Consider the following 16,318-nt stretch of genomic DNA (forward strand, 5'->3'; position numbering starts at 1 on the left):
GGTTCTTCGCCGCTTGAGACTGGTCTTTTAGCGGGGTTTACCATCCGTATTCTGAATACGTCTGCTCCTAATTCCCAAGTGTCCTGCTGGTTCGTCTTTCTAGTTCGCTCATAACCAGCAACATGTCAACGCCTCAGGTAGTTCGTGTGGCGATATCGCCAGTGGTCACCTCCACGCCGGCCAGCTACAAACGCAGAGTCGTACCTTCTGCTGAGGCGTATGCTTCCAAGCGAAGCCTCATTCTGACAACTCCTACCAAGCGTCCGGCCAAGCAAGGCAATCAACTTTCCGTTGAGCGGTTCTACCCGAAGAACCTCTTTCTTCGCGATACCGCCAACATCGTTGAAGAATTCGTCCATGGCCATGCGGCGCCTGCACGGGAAGACGAGAACAAGGCAGCATGGCATGTGAGGCATGTTCTGCTCCCTATGAACTTGCGGGACCCAGGCACAGACATCTTTCACGGAGAGGCTCGTGATCTTTTATATAGCCTTTTCCCCGGTACTCAAAATGTCACGGAGCCTCCTAGCATGTCCTATCTTCTGTTCCAAGTCAAAGAACTGCCCAAGAAGCCATGGCCACTGACAATTGGAGGCCGCCCATTCGTCATAGCTGATGAAACTCAGCAAGGCCGTGTCACACTATTCCCAAGATTGAACCTGGGAAACATCCAGATATCTATCTGCAATGGAAGATTCAACGCCCAAGCTCCGATGACTAATGAGATATTGCGCCAGATAGCTGCCGAGACCGATAAGTACTTCGAGAAGAACATCCCCAAACTCGAATTCATCGAACTTATGTTCACTTCTGACCGAAACTTCTACGTGGTTGTCGCAGACCATGCTGACATCAACTCTCTTAGGCCTCTGCTTCCTGGCAAGATCGCCGGTTGTCCTGCTGGGTACTTGCGCGATCATGAGCTTCATCGGCCCCCGTGGACGGACCGCAAGCCTAAGCGGCCCATCGCGCCGCAACCAGTGTCAGGTGTGGTCGACAGGACCGCATACGACACCCTCCGCCCTGGCGTTATGATTAGTAGCTCGAAGCTGGTTGAACACGGCCACCCTTCGGAGTTATCGACGAGTTCAGGCGTTCTTGTCAAGGACCATCACGGAAACCAGTTCATGACGGCTACCTCTCACGGCATCGGACAGAATACCACGGTGTTCCAGACGGGCCGACCAGAGCGTACCATTGGAAAGGCGGCCATCGACGTCGCATTCACTGACATTGCATTGGTTGATCTCGCAAGGGATGTCGTATTTGAGAACGAGACTTTTGAGAGTAATGGCACCGCTCCCAAGTTGACACGCCTCGCCAAATCAACAGACCCTGTCCGAATGGGCCACGACTGTTATCTCAACAGCCCATATACAGGCCACCTGGACGGCATCATCATGATGAAGTCTGTGAAGCTGGAAGCGGCTGTGAGCTTTGAGGCCCAAAAGAGATATATAATCTACAACTGGGCGTGGATGGGCCAGGGAGGCACACGCATCCCTGATGGTACATGTGGCTCAGCAATCTGGGATAGTGACGGTGTAGTGCTGGGATTCTTCCATTTCTATATCGAGCAAGGTCCCTGGGCCGGCCACGCTGCTTCCGTCAGTGCAAGCGAACTGGAAGCGAATGAGTCTGAGAGGAGAGCCGGGTGGGTCTTGGCAGTTTGAAGGAGTGGTTGGTGACACTGAAAACTATCGTGCTTACTGAGTCCAGAAGGATGAAAACATACGTTCCTTACTACAGGGCGTTGGTGTGGACGTGAGCCGAGATTGCCGGAGATTGCGGGCATGAATACTATTTATTCGCAAGCCACTTACAAAAAGACTGCGTAAGTCTTCACATTTCACTTTTTTTCAATATAGGCTCGGCCTTAGTGTGGTATAGTGATTTAAAATCGCGATATGAATGTAAGGGCGACGTAACTTTGTATAGCATTAGGATGCCCAAACTTTCGGGGCAACCCAGGCGGCACCCTGTTGTGAGCTTTGATTGAGTTCATCTTTCTAATCGCGATAGAGCGCAGCATCGTGGCTCTCGATGCTTCAAGGCGCTCCTTTGCCATACCGTGCGCTACACACTCTCCTCGTTTTGCTATGGATACGGATCAAGTGTCAAGGTGCAAGATGGTTGTGATTCTGTTTCCCTTCTGTAGCTATTCTCTATGAGCTATGGTTACAAGCAAAGTCATTCATCCATCTGAGTGGTATCTCTCCCTAGAAGCATGGGAAGAGTTTTACCAATTCCCTCCAAGCGGACCAGTCAGTCCAAGATGTCAAGTAGCTCACTTCGTCTCGTTCGGCACTCGAGCCATCATAGCAGTGACAGCCTCCTGCAAGTCCTTCGGCACGACCCAACCATGGCCAGTCGCAGCGCGAGTATACGCGTCGAAAGCCTCTCCGATAGTATAGTCCGCTCGGTGAGCTTGGTTGGTAGACTCGAGCCGGGCGGGATGAGGCTCAAGACTGCACATAGCCATGCGCACCTGTAGCAACACACTTTCCAAGCTATTTACCGGAGTCCAGCCTGAAGTCGTCAGGAGCTCCATGCACATGGCGCCTCCAGCGGTGACGTGGCCACCTCCGCCGTGCATGAAGGGAAGGAAGCGAGGGCGTATGACACGCACGAATGGCGGCGACATGGGAAAATCGCGACCGAACCGAATTTCCAGGACAATACTGGTGACGGCTGCCTTCTTCATGTCCTGAGCCAAAGGAAGAGAACCATCAAAGGAGTGCAGCTCAGCGATCCAGTGGAACATGTTGGTCATGTTCTCAAAGTCGATGTACCAACCCAGCTCATGCAGTGGCGTGCTTGCCTGGATCTTTTGTAATTTCTTGATTTCTTGGCCGATAGTCTTCTGTGCTTGAGACGTCGCATATGAAGGCGGTGCGAGTTGTGGGAGTGATGTCAGATCCAGAGTGCCAGGTCGAAAGTCGGTCTTGTCGGTTTGCACGATGCTCAGTTCGATAATGTCCGATGCAGTAGATGTATCCAGACGCAGCCTTTTTCGGGTGTCTCCTTCTGGTGCTTCGTCATCAGAGAGCAGAAAGCTGATGTCATCGGCATCCTCATCGTCGCTGTCTCCTGAATGTCCCATCGCGTGTCTTTTCAGAGAAGACAGCGGTTTCTCCACAGTGTGCTCTTGGGCAGAAGGTATTGCGACCCTAGGTACGCACAGCTTTGTACCGCTAGGACCAGTTGCTATGTGTTGGGGGTCTTGCTCGAATTCACTCGACATGATATTCGAGGTGCCTTTTGACATTGACCCCATGAGGGTAGAGGCTATTGAAGGATCCGGCTTGACAAAGAGATAGCGGCATTGAATCCAATGGACATGCTGGACTACGTAACAGAACTGTACGTTTGTCTTGAACTCATGAGGCTTGTTCACAATCTCATTCAGACTGAGCGCTGATGTGATCTTCAGCGATGAATTTGGCCATATGGTAAGTGGTAAGATGTTGGCTCCGTTAGGATTGCCCATGCCGCGAAGACCAGAATAGCCAAGGCTTGTAGCGAAGTCTCGTCCAAAGTAGACTCCATCACCGTAAGCTCTGCCATTGGCGACTACCTTGAAGTCAAGTCCTTGGCGTATGATACTGTGCCAGTTGCAGACATCACTTCCATGCCAGGCGAGAATTGTCTTCTGAGGCTTCTGTACGGTCTTCAGCTCCTCTTGGAACCGCACCTCCTTTTCAGGGGACCCTTGTGCAAAGCGGAACTGCAGCCAGCCGTCAACACCAGATATTCTCTCATTCGGACGTGCCAAACCAGTGTCGTCGTCCGTTGAGAGATCATCAACCTGGACTATGAAAGACCGATTGGAGGCGACAATCCACCGTAGCAGCTTGGCAGCGGAAGGCACGAGCTGGCTCCAACGATCGAGTTGGCGGTTCCGATTCTCGGTGATGTGTGTTCTCATCGATGCTACGGGAGGCGTGGCTGACAGAAGTAGCGCCATCGCGAATGCTTTCCCATGGCTGGTGAGGTCATCCAGGTTCTGATCATAAAGGACCATATGACACTGTGATGTGCCGTCCCCAGTTGCCGGTAGATCATCCATAGTCCGGCCTGAAGGGGGTAATGTGTGACTCGACGCGATGTGCAAATCCACCTTTCGCCCGCAGATGGCTTCAATACGCCCGTGGTGTAAGACGTCCAAGCTTGGAGAAGGTCCCTTGCCCAGTGGTTTCGCTACGACAACAACCCACATACCTGCCCTGAGTCTGTCGGCATCGTTCGCATACGTGAGCTTAACAGTGGAACAACTCCAGTCAAATTGAACTGATATCGGATCCAGGAGCATTGCGTTTGCTATTTGCTCCGCCTTTTCGAAACGCTCAGCGGCGACTGGGTATCCTTGAGGGACAATTCTAGGGACCTGTAGGTTGAGCCCGGTCGGGAATTCTCGAAAGGCGTTGGTCGGAGCTGGCGCGGCTGGGTTGCCTTGTGAATGGAAGAGCACCTTTTGAAGCCCAGCGTAGCAGAAGCTAATGAGCAGATCGACCACATTGGGATGGTTGATGACCTCAAGGTCGATGCTGGGGCCAAAGCCCATCGCCATGTATTGGAACAGGCATAGGGAGTCTCCGCATACATATGGTTTCAGGGCCTCAAAGTTGCCTTCCACTTTCTGGTGACAGACCATGCAATAATCCGTGCACCTGACAAAGAAACGCATGGCAAATTGCGCAGCAACCACGGGCAATGATATCTCTGTGTGTTGCACGAGGTACTCTTTTGCAAGGAAGGCAGGCAGTTTCGCTTCATTGCTCTTTTCATCAGCGCCATTCGCATTCTGGAGCATTGGAACGTCGATGTTATTCTGCGGCGCGGAGTCCATTGATCTCTCCAAACGCACAAGCTCTCTCTTGGCAGAATCCCATGTCAAGCCCTTGGTCCAGCGAAGCTTGAGCATGGAGACAAAATCACTCCTCATGAAAGTGTCGATTGACTTGCCAATGGCGAGCAGGTTGAGATCTTCATCATCATCGACAATCTGACTTGCGGCGTTGGCTGGATTTTCGGAGTCCTTGTCCTTTCCAGACACGAATGCGCTGGTTGCTTGACGTACTGTTGGCTTGTATTTGGTACTTTTACGCAGGCAAAAGTCGAGGTTTGACGCGCCTGCCGCTCGATCTATGACCTCGTCGAAGTTTGCATAGTCACCGCTGTACTTGATGAGAAGGACGATAAACTCCTCTGGCCTAAGATTCCAGGCCTCGCGAGTTTCATCGGAGAGGCAGAGTTTATCCACGCGGACCGAAATCGAGACGATATGGTTCTCATTTTGCTCATCGAAGCCACATATTCGGCCCACTTTGAAGCCTGCCTTGCGAACGGCGCGGAAGTCTCTGCGAATGCGGCGCAGGACTTCTGGGTCTGTTTTAACGCCGGCCATCGAAGTTGAATGTTTGTTGTCGTTGCCCAAGCCAAAGATAGCATCATCGTGACTGGCATCTTCGTCGCCGAAGTCGAAATTTTCAAATTCTTCATCATCTTCATTGCTACCAAAGCCCTCGTCTTCCATGTCTGTCATGACGGTGTCGTTGTCTTCATCGATGACGCTTCCTGTTCTCCCTTCGTCCACGATTGATGTAGTGATGTTTTGTGAAAGTACACGAAGTGCTTCCTGAACTCGGAGGCCACTGGATAGTGTCATGAAGTCCTCAAGTGTCTTTGAGATGGTGGAGGGTATGTCTTGGTTGCAGGCAAAAACAAGAAAGAAGTGCTCGGATGGGTAACGAGAGTATTCTTGCGGGACTACGCGTACCTCCAGAACATATGAGGTCCCGAGCTGCGGGTGACCGTAGGTGAAGACAAACTCCCCGTCGCCTTCGAGTCTGGAGATGCTGTTGATGTTTGGGATACTTTGCAGCCCAGCAGAATCATGGTCCGCTCTGTAGCGATCCCGATACCCCGGTCTCGCCATGGTGGGCGTTCTCCTCTGAGATGAGAAGCTAAGCAAATGGGTCAGTGTGGGCTAATGGGTCGATCTTGAAGATAACAAAGTATGATTCTGGTGAACCAAAGTGCTCATTGAACTGCCTTGCAGAAGGAAGGCCTTGTGTTTTCCACTGAGCTTCTCGTTTATGATTTCCAGTGACGGGAGACTAGAGATTTCCTGAATGAACCAAGGGAAGTGATATTGTAACTGAACCTGGCCTTGTGGAATGAGGTATGGTATGGGTTGAAGGTGACGAATAGTCACCTCGGGTGATATTTGTATCACGCGTTGGGCTTGCTGTTTGAGGAAGGGCGAGGGTCTGAGCTCACCTGCTCAGATCGAACCGGATATCCTAATGACGGTCGGTACACGCGTCCAGAAGCTAGACCGCAAATATTGTCGATACGAGGACCAGGTCAACAGTCGGCGGTTGATTCGGAAGAAAAGAGTTATTTCAATGCATGGGTTCTGTTTGTCCAAGTGACGGCCGAGGCGATGCGTTGCACCAGACGATTGTTGGGGCTGCCTTGGATTTGCGAGAGCAACCACGGGTCCCGGGCAACAGTCCTCGAAGCCTCAGGAATGGTTCTGGAAAATGTCAGTTGACACACGTTGATGAGTCATCTGCGAACAAACCTCTTGAGAATGGTAGGGTTGAACATTCAGGTGAGCGTGAACAACGCAAACCGGGCCAATTCTCTGCCTGATATCCTGTAAGTGGCCGTGTGCAAGTCAGGACATGACAGTGATTTATGTGCCGTCAAGACGGCCAAGCTTGTTGTGATAGCGGCTCTGCTCGCAATATTGACATGAATTCACGCTGAGCCGAGAGAAATTGTATGGAATGACTTGTGAATTATTGAAAAGCAAAGGCATAGCTCAAGGCAAACAAGGAAGGCACAATATTGGGTCTAAGCTGCCTGCACCGCCCGCTGCAGCCTGGGCTAGCAGACTGCGGACAGTGGGCATCTGGGGGGGGGGGGCTCTTTCAGCACGATTGGTACATTCTTCTAAAGTAAGTGGGATACATGCCTGATGCGGGTGACTAAATTGGATTCCGACATGATTGAACTGCCAAAGACTGTCTCGTCATACATATTCTACAGTACAGGCAGAGCCTGTGAGTCAAGATACAGTCAGATGTCGTGCCTGATGAAGTACCTAAGTAGCCGCTTAAGCGCCAGTAGGCGCGCTGAGAGGTACCCCGGAACCTTGGAAGCTGGAGGGCCCCTGGCACCTAGCGTCCCGTTCCAGGGGACCGCTGGGAGTGGCTGCGGGGAGCTTATATGGTGGGGCTGCAATTGAGCAAGCCGTGGCCAGAACTGATGACCACGGTTGAGCATCCGTTCCCAGCGATACACAGACAGCAACGGACGTCGAGCCTGCCCACGCAGAGACCGGTGGGCATTCTTGTGGCATTCCACATATACCACACCGTGTATAGCGACTTCGGGCCAACCGCAAAGCCATGCGAAGGCGGCAGAACAGCTCGCTGAGCGCGTCCTCGCGGGGGCTACCTCACCACACACGACAACCCTCCAAACCCTCTCAACCAATCAAGCCCAAATCGGCCCATGTGTCCGACCAGTTCCTCCAGAGCTTCCTCTCGCCATCTTTCGATGCCGCAGACTACCTCAACTCCTCCCTGCCGCCGCTCCAGGCCCACGTCTCCTCCATCACACCGAGCCAGGAGGGCGCCGTTCCCTTGACTGAGTTATCTTCACAAGCACAGGCTTTACTGTCGCAGCTGAACGCCCAGACGACACGATTGACGAACACTCTGACACAGCTCACGGACGATATACTGCGGAGTGGAAGCAGGCTCGCTTACGAAGTGGAACTACTCAGGGGAGAGACACTCAGTCTTTCAGAGTCACTATCGGATGGGTTACAAGAGGACGTGGTCAAATTTGTCCCGGGTGGGATACGAGAGGACAGAGAACTGAAGATAAACGGAGCAGGCGAGGGGACACAGCGGAGAGTTTCGGGAACAGCAGTATCCGCAGATGCAGGGACAAATGGTGACCCCGTCGATGACCCGGAGTATATCACCCAACTGCGTACGCTGACCCTCGTGCGTGCGCGTCTTGATTCCGTCATCAAGACGTTTGGCGATGCTATGGAGTTCGTCTTCCCGCCCTCAGAGCTGTCCGTCAGTTCTTCGTTTTTGTCTGTCTCTGCACCTGACGCTGGAAGTCGGGAGCACAGCACAGAGGAGAAGGGGCAGCAAGTCCTGAGGCAACTCAAGGATGAAATATCCGACCTGGTATTCAAGAGCCAGGACCCGGTCGAGGGCATTGAGAAAGCCGCGCTCAAGGTTGAAGAGCTCAAGGTGCTGACCCAAGTCTGGAAGGGCACAGCGGAGGAAAAGGGCAGGACAAAGTTCATCGACGGTCTGGCGAAGATGGTGGAAGACAGGCACAAGGACCTGCTGCGGGAGATGGAGCAAGGCAGCAAACGCGATGTCAGGACAGAGACAGAAAACGGCCCCCGAAAGAGTACGGAGGGCGCCGCAGAAAGTCGAGGAATATCAGGATATGGCTTTATGAACCAACTGCAAAAACTACGAAGCGGGCTATAAATAGTTGGATGCAATCAAAATATCGTTACGTATCTTGCGAACGGTCGTTATAGAGTGAACGCGGTTGCAAGGATGTAGTCAAGTCGTGGCTAGCTCGCCCGCGCGCGCCAATCGACACTGTACCACTTAAAAAAAAATTGTACCTAAGAGATTTCCTCACTGACCTTGAACATCGGTATCTGAATATCTTCACCTTCAGCCCCAACATCCTACTCTCAATTATACACGCGCAGGTAAGTATGTTTTTCGTATTACGCGATTTGAACTTTCACTGACCACTGGCCAGCCCAAAATCTCTGCTCAACGATTGCATCTGCGGCAGCTCATCTTTGTATTGAAAAGAGTGCCTCCAGTAGGCCAAACCCACCATGGCCGAAACAACAAGTGCCTTTGACCCGACCAAGGAGTTTCCCAACATCGCGTGGAACTTCGACGGGATTGCAGCAGAGCAGAACTCGGCACCTGGCTCGGATGCAGAGGCCGAGAATGTCGGCGTGCTGACCGCACCTCCCACACCGCCGGCGGCAGCTGCAGCTGCAGCCGCAGCACCGGCACCAGCACCTCAGTCGGCCAAACAGAAATCCAAAGCTGCTGCATCTGCCAAGCCCAAGACCAGAGCGCCCAAGAAGTCCCAGATCCGAGCTGCGGAGCGGAGCAGGACGAAGTCGGCGGACGAGAAGGCGAGATTACGGCAAGAGAGAGCGGTGGCCAGGAAGGAGAAGAAGCGCGAGAACAGACGTTTAAAGCGCCGAGCAGCGACCGGTTCCAAAGAGGAAGATGCTGCGGAGGGCGCCGGATTAGACGAAGCGGGTGCATAAATAGACCGACGAGCCCCGAGATAATACGTCTCTGAAGAGAGCCGCACGCCGCGACCAGCACCGAGAAGCACAATCTTGTTTGGTTTGGTTGTTTTTCATGTCGAGAACAGAATTGATGATAGTCGACTGCTTGAGGGGTTTATTGACGCATGTGGCATCACCGAGATGCACGCCTACGGATGGAAAAAGTCTTTGATGTACAAAAGATAGACATAGAGGGCGTATACTTGATTTACCCCATAAAGGCAATGCTAAACAGTGTGCAGCGCACCTGGTGTGGGATTCTGAACACTTGCACACAATCTTCTTTCCCTCCTCAAATACCTGGAGCCCGACGGAATGGGAAGTCGACTAATGGGTGATCTTGGGTGTAATGTTAGACATGTATACGGCCCACTAGTCCTGAAAGCAACGTGAAGGTCTCCCAAGCCAGCCAAAGAGCTGAGACATGCGTAGCCCTGGTACTCCTAAACTTTATCGTCCCGCATTTTCGCCAGATCAACATCCGAATAAGAAACTGTCCTTATTTTCACCATGAGTTGCGCGCCGCATTTCAGGAGGAGATCGAACTTCGTTTCTGTTCAAGACCACCGATCCCAGGATGTTGATAAGCGGGAGTTACATTCGCAGCGTTGCAGCTAAATTCGACGTCAAAACGCAGCAGCAGCAGCCAAGAGACGACTCGAGTCTTTGTAACACCTGTTCGAGGATTGGCTTCCTAGCCGTGTTGCTGGTGTGCTTGGGCTTCTACCTGGTTCTGCACCGACAGTCGGTTCGTGGCTTGGATCATGTTAAAGAGTGATAGGTTAATGCTAACCCATGACGCTTTAGCTTGCTGTCTACTCGTCGAGAAAACACATATGGCCCTTTGGACTACTCGAGTTTGAGAATGGCGTCTCACCCTAGAGCATGATAACGGGTTCAGTTGAAAGATGTCGAACAGCAATTACGATTAGCACAAGCTGAACTTCCGCCAGCCAGCGAGACCTATACTTGATGGACGCTAGATATGCTGGAAACAGTCTACAAAACCACAACGAACATGCTTACCTTAGCAAGTCATGACGATATTACTGAATAGCACGACACGTCCCCTGAATGGCTACGGATACATGATACGTACTGAACGAGGCCAAGTATGGCGTCGGTTAATGTTTATCAATTCGGACGGAGATGAATATTTCCTATCGCCTGCCCTTCCAGGACAAGTAACAACACCACGTGAGACGAGGAACACAATGAACAAAAAAGACTAGTGACAAAAAAGATTCTTCGAGTCCATGTTCATCTGATGTGATAGCATAGAATTAAGACAAAAATTTGTTGATGAGAGTGGGATTCGAACCCACGCCGGGTTACCCCGATGAGGAAATTGATGCTAAGATTTTGACCTTAACCTCACGCCATGGACCAACTCGGCCATCTCACCGTTGGATGACAGACGAGCCGTTAGCTTGCCCTAACGCTATGTGAGGAGGGGGAAACCCCTCATTGTGGGACTTGGGTCCGGCGACGTCGGGATGGGAGCAGGTGGATTCACGCATGGAACCACAAAAATCCTGCTAACTATCAGTACCATAGCACGCCCTGTCACGTCTTTTCTTACCATCAGAACCCTCGCTTTTCATAAGCTGGACACTGGTTTGTGGTGAAAGAAGCAATCTTCCTAAAAGACCAGCGTTTCTAGACGTGCCCACCATTGTCAAAGGTCTAATAAACGAGTCTCGCGAAGACGCACCACACTTTCACGAGGGATCCCGTGTTCCTGAAGCTCTACAGGTATTCTACATTGCGACCTATGCTATAACTAGAGCATGCAAGCTGTCCACCTCAATCACGACATGGATCCAGACTCCCTCTTTCCCAAGACCAACTAGCTAGGCAAATAGCACTCTGGTGGGAATATATACAGTCTTGCTCTCTGAGCTTTGCGTGTAAGTGGTTCACGGGGTCCACGGGTGTAAGTGGCCGAGCCAAACCAATTGAGTACGGGCGATTGGGGCCGTGGGGACGGGGCTCCTCCCAGGTTGCGCAAAATTTGGACTGCGCTGGCCTGGAAGTGGGCACTGGGCGCTGGGCACTGGGCGCTGGGCACCGGGCAGGCTGGTGATGGACCCACTTTTCGGTCACAGGGCGCTGCGCTGGTTTGGGCTGGGGTTGACGGTTGATTGTTCTATGGTCAGCGAAGACTTCACTTTCGCATTCCCCATTCACAACAATCAGCTCCGCTGAACGAACTTGCCGTGCGTGTCGTACGATTCTTCCGTCTTTCTGTCGAATGGTAGAACGGTAGCATCACGGTTGGGGCCAGCCTTTCTCTCCATACTCGGAGCTGAGACTGTTTCCGTTCAACTACACACACCCCATACCACCTTTCCGCTCAGCTGCTTGCACGCCAATTCCCACTTTCACCAATCTACATACCTCGCACGCAAGTCAACTCTGACAGCCAGACTTCACTCGCCGCTGTTGCCGGTATCCCCTGATCACACCCATCGAGCCTCGAAAGGGACTATTGCAACAGTCCAGATCTCAACCTGTTGCCTCGACCACCACACCCCCTGCCCCTGTGCGCTGTGCTGCCATAGCCAACTGTAGGCGCGATGGCAACTGCCGACTCAGCCCAGTCGGCCATGGCCGCCACTTCACACAAGGCGACCCGAGCGCAGTCACCTCCGGCTCAGTCGAAACGTGAACGTAAGAAGCAGCTGATCTACGACAAGCTAGCTCTGCTCACCGAGAACATGAGCCGCGACCGAGACCGAAGCTATAGAGAAGAGCTGCAGAAGATCCAAGCCGACGTCCACCTTGTCTCTCGAGTCGACCCTTACTCAGACCGCCCTCTCGACGAGATCGAGCGCGACATTCGTGAACTCTCTCACGCCAGTGCCAATGCCAATGGCACCGATCGCCCAACGCGCACACTGCTGGAGATGGCTGGCCCGTCTTTCCAAGAGTGGATCGAGAACGTCAAAGATCTCCTTGAGACTCGTGACTACGAGTTGACAACTCAGAAGGTAAGCTCGTCCTGACTACCACTAAGCTCTATACTTGAGGAGGGGAATTGTAGGCTAACTCATTTTTTCCACAACAGCACGAATATGACAGCCGCAGTCTCAATCACCGCAACACCTACGCGTACAAAGTCGAGGTCGCCAGGCGAGAACATAGAGCCCTATCGGCGACGCTCAAGGACCGGCTTATGAACGCAATCACCTCCAAGAAGTTACGATTGAACAGAGAGAAGGAGGCGCTCGAAATTTCCGACAACTCGGCCTTGTTTCTCCACCCGAACCAGTTCACGCTCACGAACCCTGCGAGCCCTGGCGGTACGCATTCTAAGCGCGCGACTCGCCTGCGCAGGGAGATGGATGAGTTGCCTGGTTTCACAGACAAGAAGAGAAAGAGGAATCCTGCCGAGGAAGACGGCTCGCCTGCTCCTATCCGCAGAGCCCTCGATACCACCAGCACAACCCCGCTGTGGCAGAGTGACAGAATCCGCAGCATTCGCAAAGAAAATGGTCCCATCTTCAGTATCGATAAGCTCTTTACTGACAAGGAGCTGTCTATGAACTACAACACGGCAGCTATAGCTGCGTACAAGCATCTCCTCACCCGGCGTGACGCTAGCGGCAATGTGCTTCCGTCTCCCGAGGAGAGCGAGGCTGGCAACGGTGAGGTCAACGGCGATGAGAAGGAAGAGGAGCTGGCTGCCCCTAGCATGGAGCGCCAACCATCGCACCAGACCCGCAGCACTCGTACCTTGAACAATCACCAGAATTGGTACGACGACAAGATCCTGGGTGTGGAAGGTCTAGCCAACTTTGAGCTTGTGGGTAATCTCGAGAAGATGGACGCACAAGAGCCCAAGCTGCCGCCTTTGATACACTCTCAATACTCCAAGGCATACGTGAAGTCCGAATCAAACACCCCGTCGGCTCTGAACATGGACGACGCTTCGCAAGATATCACCATCATGAGTGTTTTCAAGTCATACGAACGCCACCACGGCACCGGTGCCAACCTCGATTCCGTCAACGGTGGTCGGAAACTACTGGAAAACATGGTCGTGCCCCAGCGGAGTGGACGACCATTTGCTGCCTTGATCCAGGGACCTCGTCCTCCTATCGATCAAATCGCTGATGGGCTCGGGGTTGCTGCCTCTAGCCTGCGAGACGAGCCTGGCTTGGGTAGCACCATTCTCAGCGGTCTTGCACCTGGTGTTGCCGCAGGTAGCCACGCGTCCCCGGCTCCTCCCATGTCTCGACAGAGCAGTTTTGGCGGGGTTGCCATGAGCCGATCAGGAAGCGGCAGAGGAGGCAGGAGGAGAGGAGGCTAGAGGAGATAACCCCATCACAATTTTGCCGCAAGTCCCGATACACATATCAAATATACTCAGCAGCAAGCTGGAGCCTCGGGCAATACCCTCCAATTAGCTGCTACCGATACAACCAACACAGGGCTGAATTCATCCACGAGTCGCATCTCAAGGGGACCAGGGAGCCTACGAGGGATGCCACTACGAAGACCACGGGGGCTATTCAAGGAGACGAACCACGCTATAGAGTGTATGGGTGGAGGATGCGTCCTCGAAGATTCGCCAACCTTCTCGTTGAATGCCAAGCCGGGTAGCTGGCTTCGGTGTAACTCGATATTTTACGTTGTTTATTATATCCCGCCACACATGAGGTGGCATGGCGCATGATTTCACTAGGTCGTTTTATTAGGCTTACTTTGCATTGCATAAGGAGCACAGGTTAGGACAGGCCAGGGCTAATGGAAGGACATGGCGAACGCTTCTTTCTAGATACACGAGAACCAAAATATTGAGCTTTGATTTCACCTCCAACGAGACCAGACGCAATGAATGATCACGTAGCACTGTGATCAACAACCCTTTTGTGATCGCAATGGATATCTGAACGAGACTGACTATAAACTTGCTTCATTATTGTAGCCAATTTTCAACATAATACTGAGACACAACCTCAACAGCTCTGACCTGAGCCATCATTACGGGCCAAAGACCAGCGCTCGGACCTCGATACTCTCCCGGGGCTCGGCACCCTCACGTGTCCTAGGATCCGCGAACGCCGTGTGCGGCACCCGGCCACCCTTGACGCCACTTCCCTCCCTGATGCCCTCGCTGTCAAAGCACTCGAGCAGCAGCCGCTCGTCGCCCGTCATGCCGCTCCAGTAGTACCACCGCTGGTCCTCGTTGTGGGCGATCATGGCCGTCTGCCCGGTGTAGCCGGTCGGGTAGCGGTGCTCGACGGGGATGGCGTCCTCGGAGCGGAAGGTCGACGACGACGCGAACGCCAGCGGGTTCGACTCGACGGGCGCCCGGTTCAGCGGCCGCCACACGTTGACGATGCGGTAGCGGCCCCGCAGCAGCGCCGCCGCCTCGTCGTCCCCCATGTGCCGCCGCACCCGCTGCGCTGCCGACTGCGGCGTCTGGTCGATGTGCGCCGCCATGGCCGGCTGCCGCTTGGCCCCGGGCACCGCCCGCCGGATCGTGTGGTCGAATAGGAACACCCGGGTGCTGCCCGGCACGTGCTCCAGCAGCAGCCGCTCCACCTCCGGGTAGTACCTGGCTCGGATGCTCTCGTCGTCGGCGAAGTCGCGCTCCGCCGACTCGGGCACGCCGCGGATGGCCGCGAAGGCGTCCGTGTCCAGGTTGTACTGCGACTCGGACCCCCGGATGTCGGTGAGCAGCACGTCCTGCGGGTTGGTGTCCACGTTGCGCTTTGGCTCGCCCGGCGGCGGGTCCTCGACGTAGTTCACGGCTACCACGCCCGGTGGTGGGCGGTGGGAGAAGTTGATGGTTGCCGTCACAGGGCCGCGTGGTACGGGGTCCGGCGTTATGGCCATGGTGTTAGAGTCTGTAGGGCAATAGAGTCTTGGTATGTTTCCTCCTAAAAGGATGGCTCTTCTAGGCAATAATTGACTGAGGATGATAAACCAAGGCAATGACTGGGTGCGTTTTCAAGAAGCACTGTATTAGAAGTTTGTATTCGGTATATAATGGTGGATGTGTATAGGTACGTATATAGACAATCAAGATATTGAGAAGATATTGAACAGCTGAGTTGAGCGTCGAGGGGATCACTCTTTATAGAAGGGTTCCAACCCGAGTTTGTAACGGTATTTCAAATCAAGAAGGGGTCCAGAGGCAGCATTGGATATCACTAGAAGTAGATGTGATACCACTAGCAATCACGTCATCTGCATCTTGAAGCTTCATGTGTGTTTGTAAGACGGCAGCCCACCACTAATGGTGTCGCCAGACGCCCGGGTGATTGCTCCTCTTAGGTAATTAGCGGAAGGGCGTAGAGAGAGCACCAATGCTCAAAGCTTGGTCAGGAAATAACACGGACGAGGCTCTGCGTTCGAGCAGAACCAGGAGTATTGTTCTCGGCAATTCATAATCGTTGCCACCTGGGTGCTGCCATGCGATTTGGGGGAATCTCGGGGAAGGAAGCCCAGTGTAAGTACAGCCAAACTGCTACAAGCAGACATGACGTTGAGGTTGAGCACTATTAATCAGCTAACCGATGCCATGCGGGGGATTATGGCCCGGCTTAAGGCCGTGTTAATTGGTCCAGATCTGGCCTAGCCTGGCCTCTGATGACTTTTGACAAGCGGCGCCAGGTAACGCCCCACGCTGGGTCCGTTCCAAGTTGGGGTCCCTTGGGTCCCTTGGGGCCTTGGGCGCAGTGAGACGCTGGGACGCTGGGACGCAGCCCGGCACTAGCCTGATCAGGACCGAGTAAACAAACTGCCTTGTCTGTCGCAGTTGGGACCCCGGCATCTTCCTGGTGGCATTTCACCCCACGCAGAAACACGTGTGTAGGCATCGCGATTTGCTCCGTGGCACCTGGAATGCGCTCCCGCCTGCACTGCACGCACTTCCGACACGCATCGCGAGCGCCCACCACCACCGATCACCTAGCCCAGCGCGCGGCG

General features: G+C 53.5%; 5 protein-coding genes across 5 annotated transcripts; 3 read left to right on the plus strand and 2 right to left on the minus strand.

The window, feature by feature from the left end:
* Positions 1-122: 122 nt before the first annotated feature.
* Positions 123-1,673, plus strand: JN550_007201 (uncharacterized protein; the record flags this gene model as incomplete). Its single annotated transcript, XM_049319025.1, has 1 exon — positions 123-1,673. One exon carries the CDS (start codon positions 123-125, stop codon positions 1,671-1,673), a length of 1,551 nt encoding a protein of 516 aa, XP_049170775.1.
* A 614-nt stretch (positions 1,674-2,287) lies between these two features.
* On the minus strand, positions 2,288-5,938 carry JN550_007202 (uncharacterized protein; the record flags this gene model as incomplete). The annotated part of the gene is made up of 1 exon (XM_049319026.1): positions 2,288-5,938. One exon carries the CDS (start codon positions 5,936-5,938, stop codon positions 2,288-2,290), a length of 3,651 nt encoding a protein of 1,216 aa, XP_049170776.1.
* Positions 5,939-7,421: 1,483 nt separating this feature from the next.
* JN550_007203 (uncharacterized protein) lies at positions 7,422-8,534 on the plus strand (the record flags this gene model as incomplete). Its single annotated transcript, XM_049319028.1, has 1 exon — positions 7,422-8,534. One exon carries the CDS (start codon positions 7,422-7,424, stop codon positions 8,532-8,534), a length of 1,113 nt encoding a protein of 370 aa, XP_049170777.1.
* Positions 8,535-8,902: 368 nt separating this feature from the next.
* On the plus strand, positions 8,903-9,352 carry JN550_007204 (uncharacterized protein; the record flags this gene model as incomplete). Its single annotated transcript, XM_049319029.1, has 1 exon — positions 8,903-9,352. The coding sequence occupies one exon, from the start codon at positions 8,903-8,905 to the stop codon at positions 9,350-9,352; it is 450 nt and encodes a 149-aa protein (XP_049170778.1).
* A 5,013-nt stretch (positions 9,353-14,365) lies between these two features.
* Positions 14,366-15,223, minus strand: JN550_007205 (uncharacterized protein; the record flags this gene model as incomplete). Its single annotated transcript, XM_049319030.1, has 1 exon — positions 14,366-15,223. One exon carries the CDS (start codon positions 15,221-15,223, stop codon positions 14,366-14,368), a length of 858 nt encoding a protein of 285 aa, XP_049170779.1.
* Positions 15,224-16,318: the final 1,095 nt, after the last annotated feature.

The sequence above is a fragment of the Neoarthrinium moseri genome (assembly GCF_022829205.1).
Source record: "Neoarthrinium moseri strain CBS 164.80 chromosome Unknown scaffold27_Wmoseri_CBS_16480, whole genome shotgun sequence".
NCBI classification, from domain to species: domain Eukaryota; kingdom Fungi; phylum Ascomycota; class Sordariomycetes; order Amphisphaeriales; family Apiosporaceae; genus Neoarthrinium; species Neoarthrinium moseri.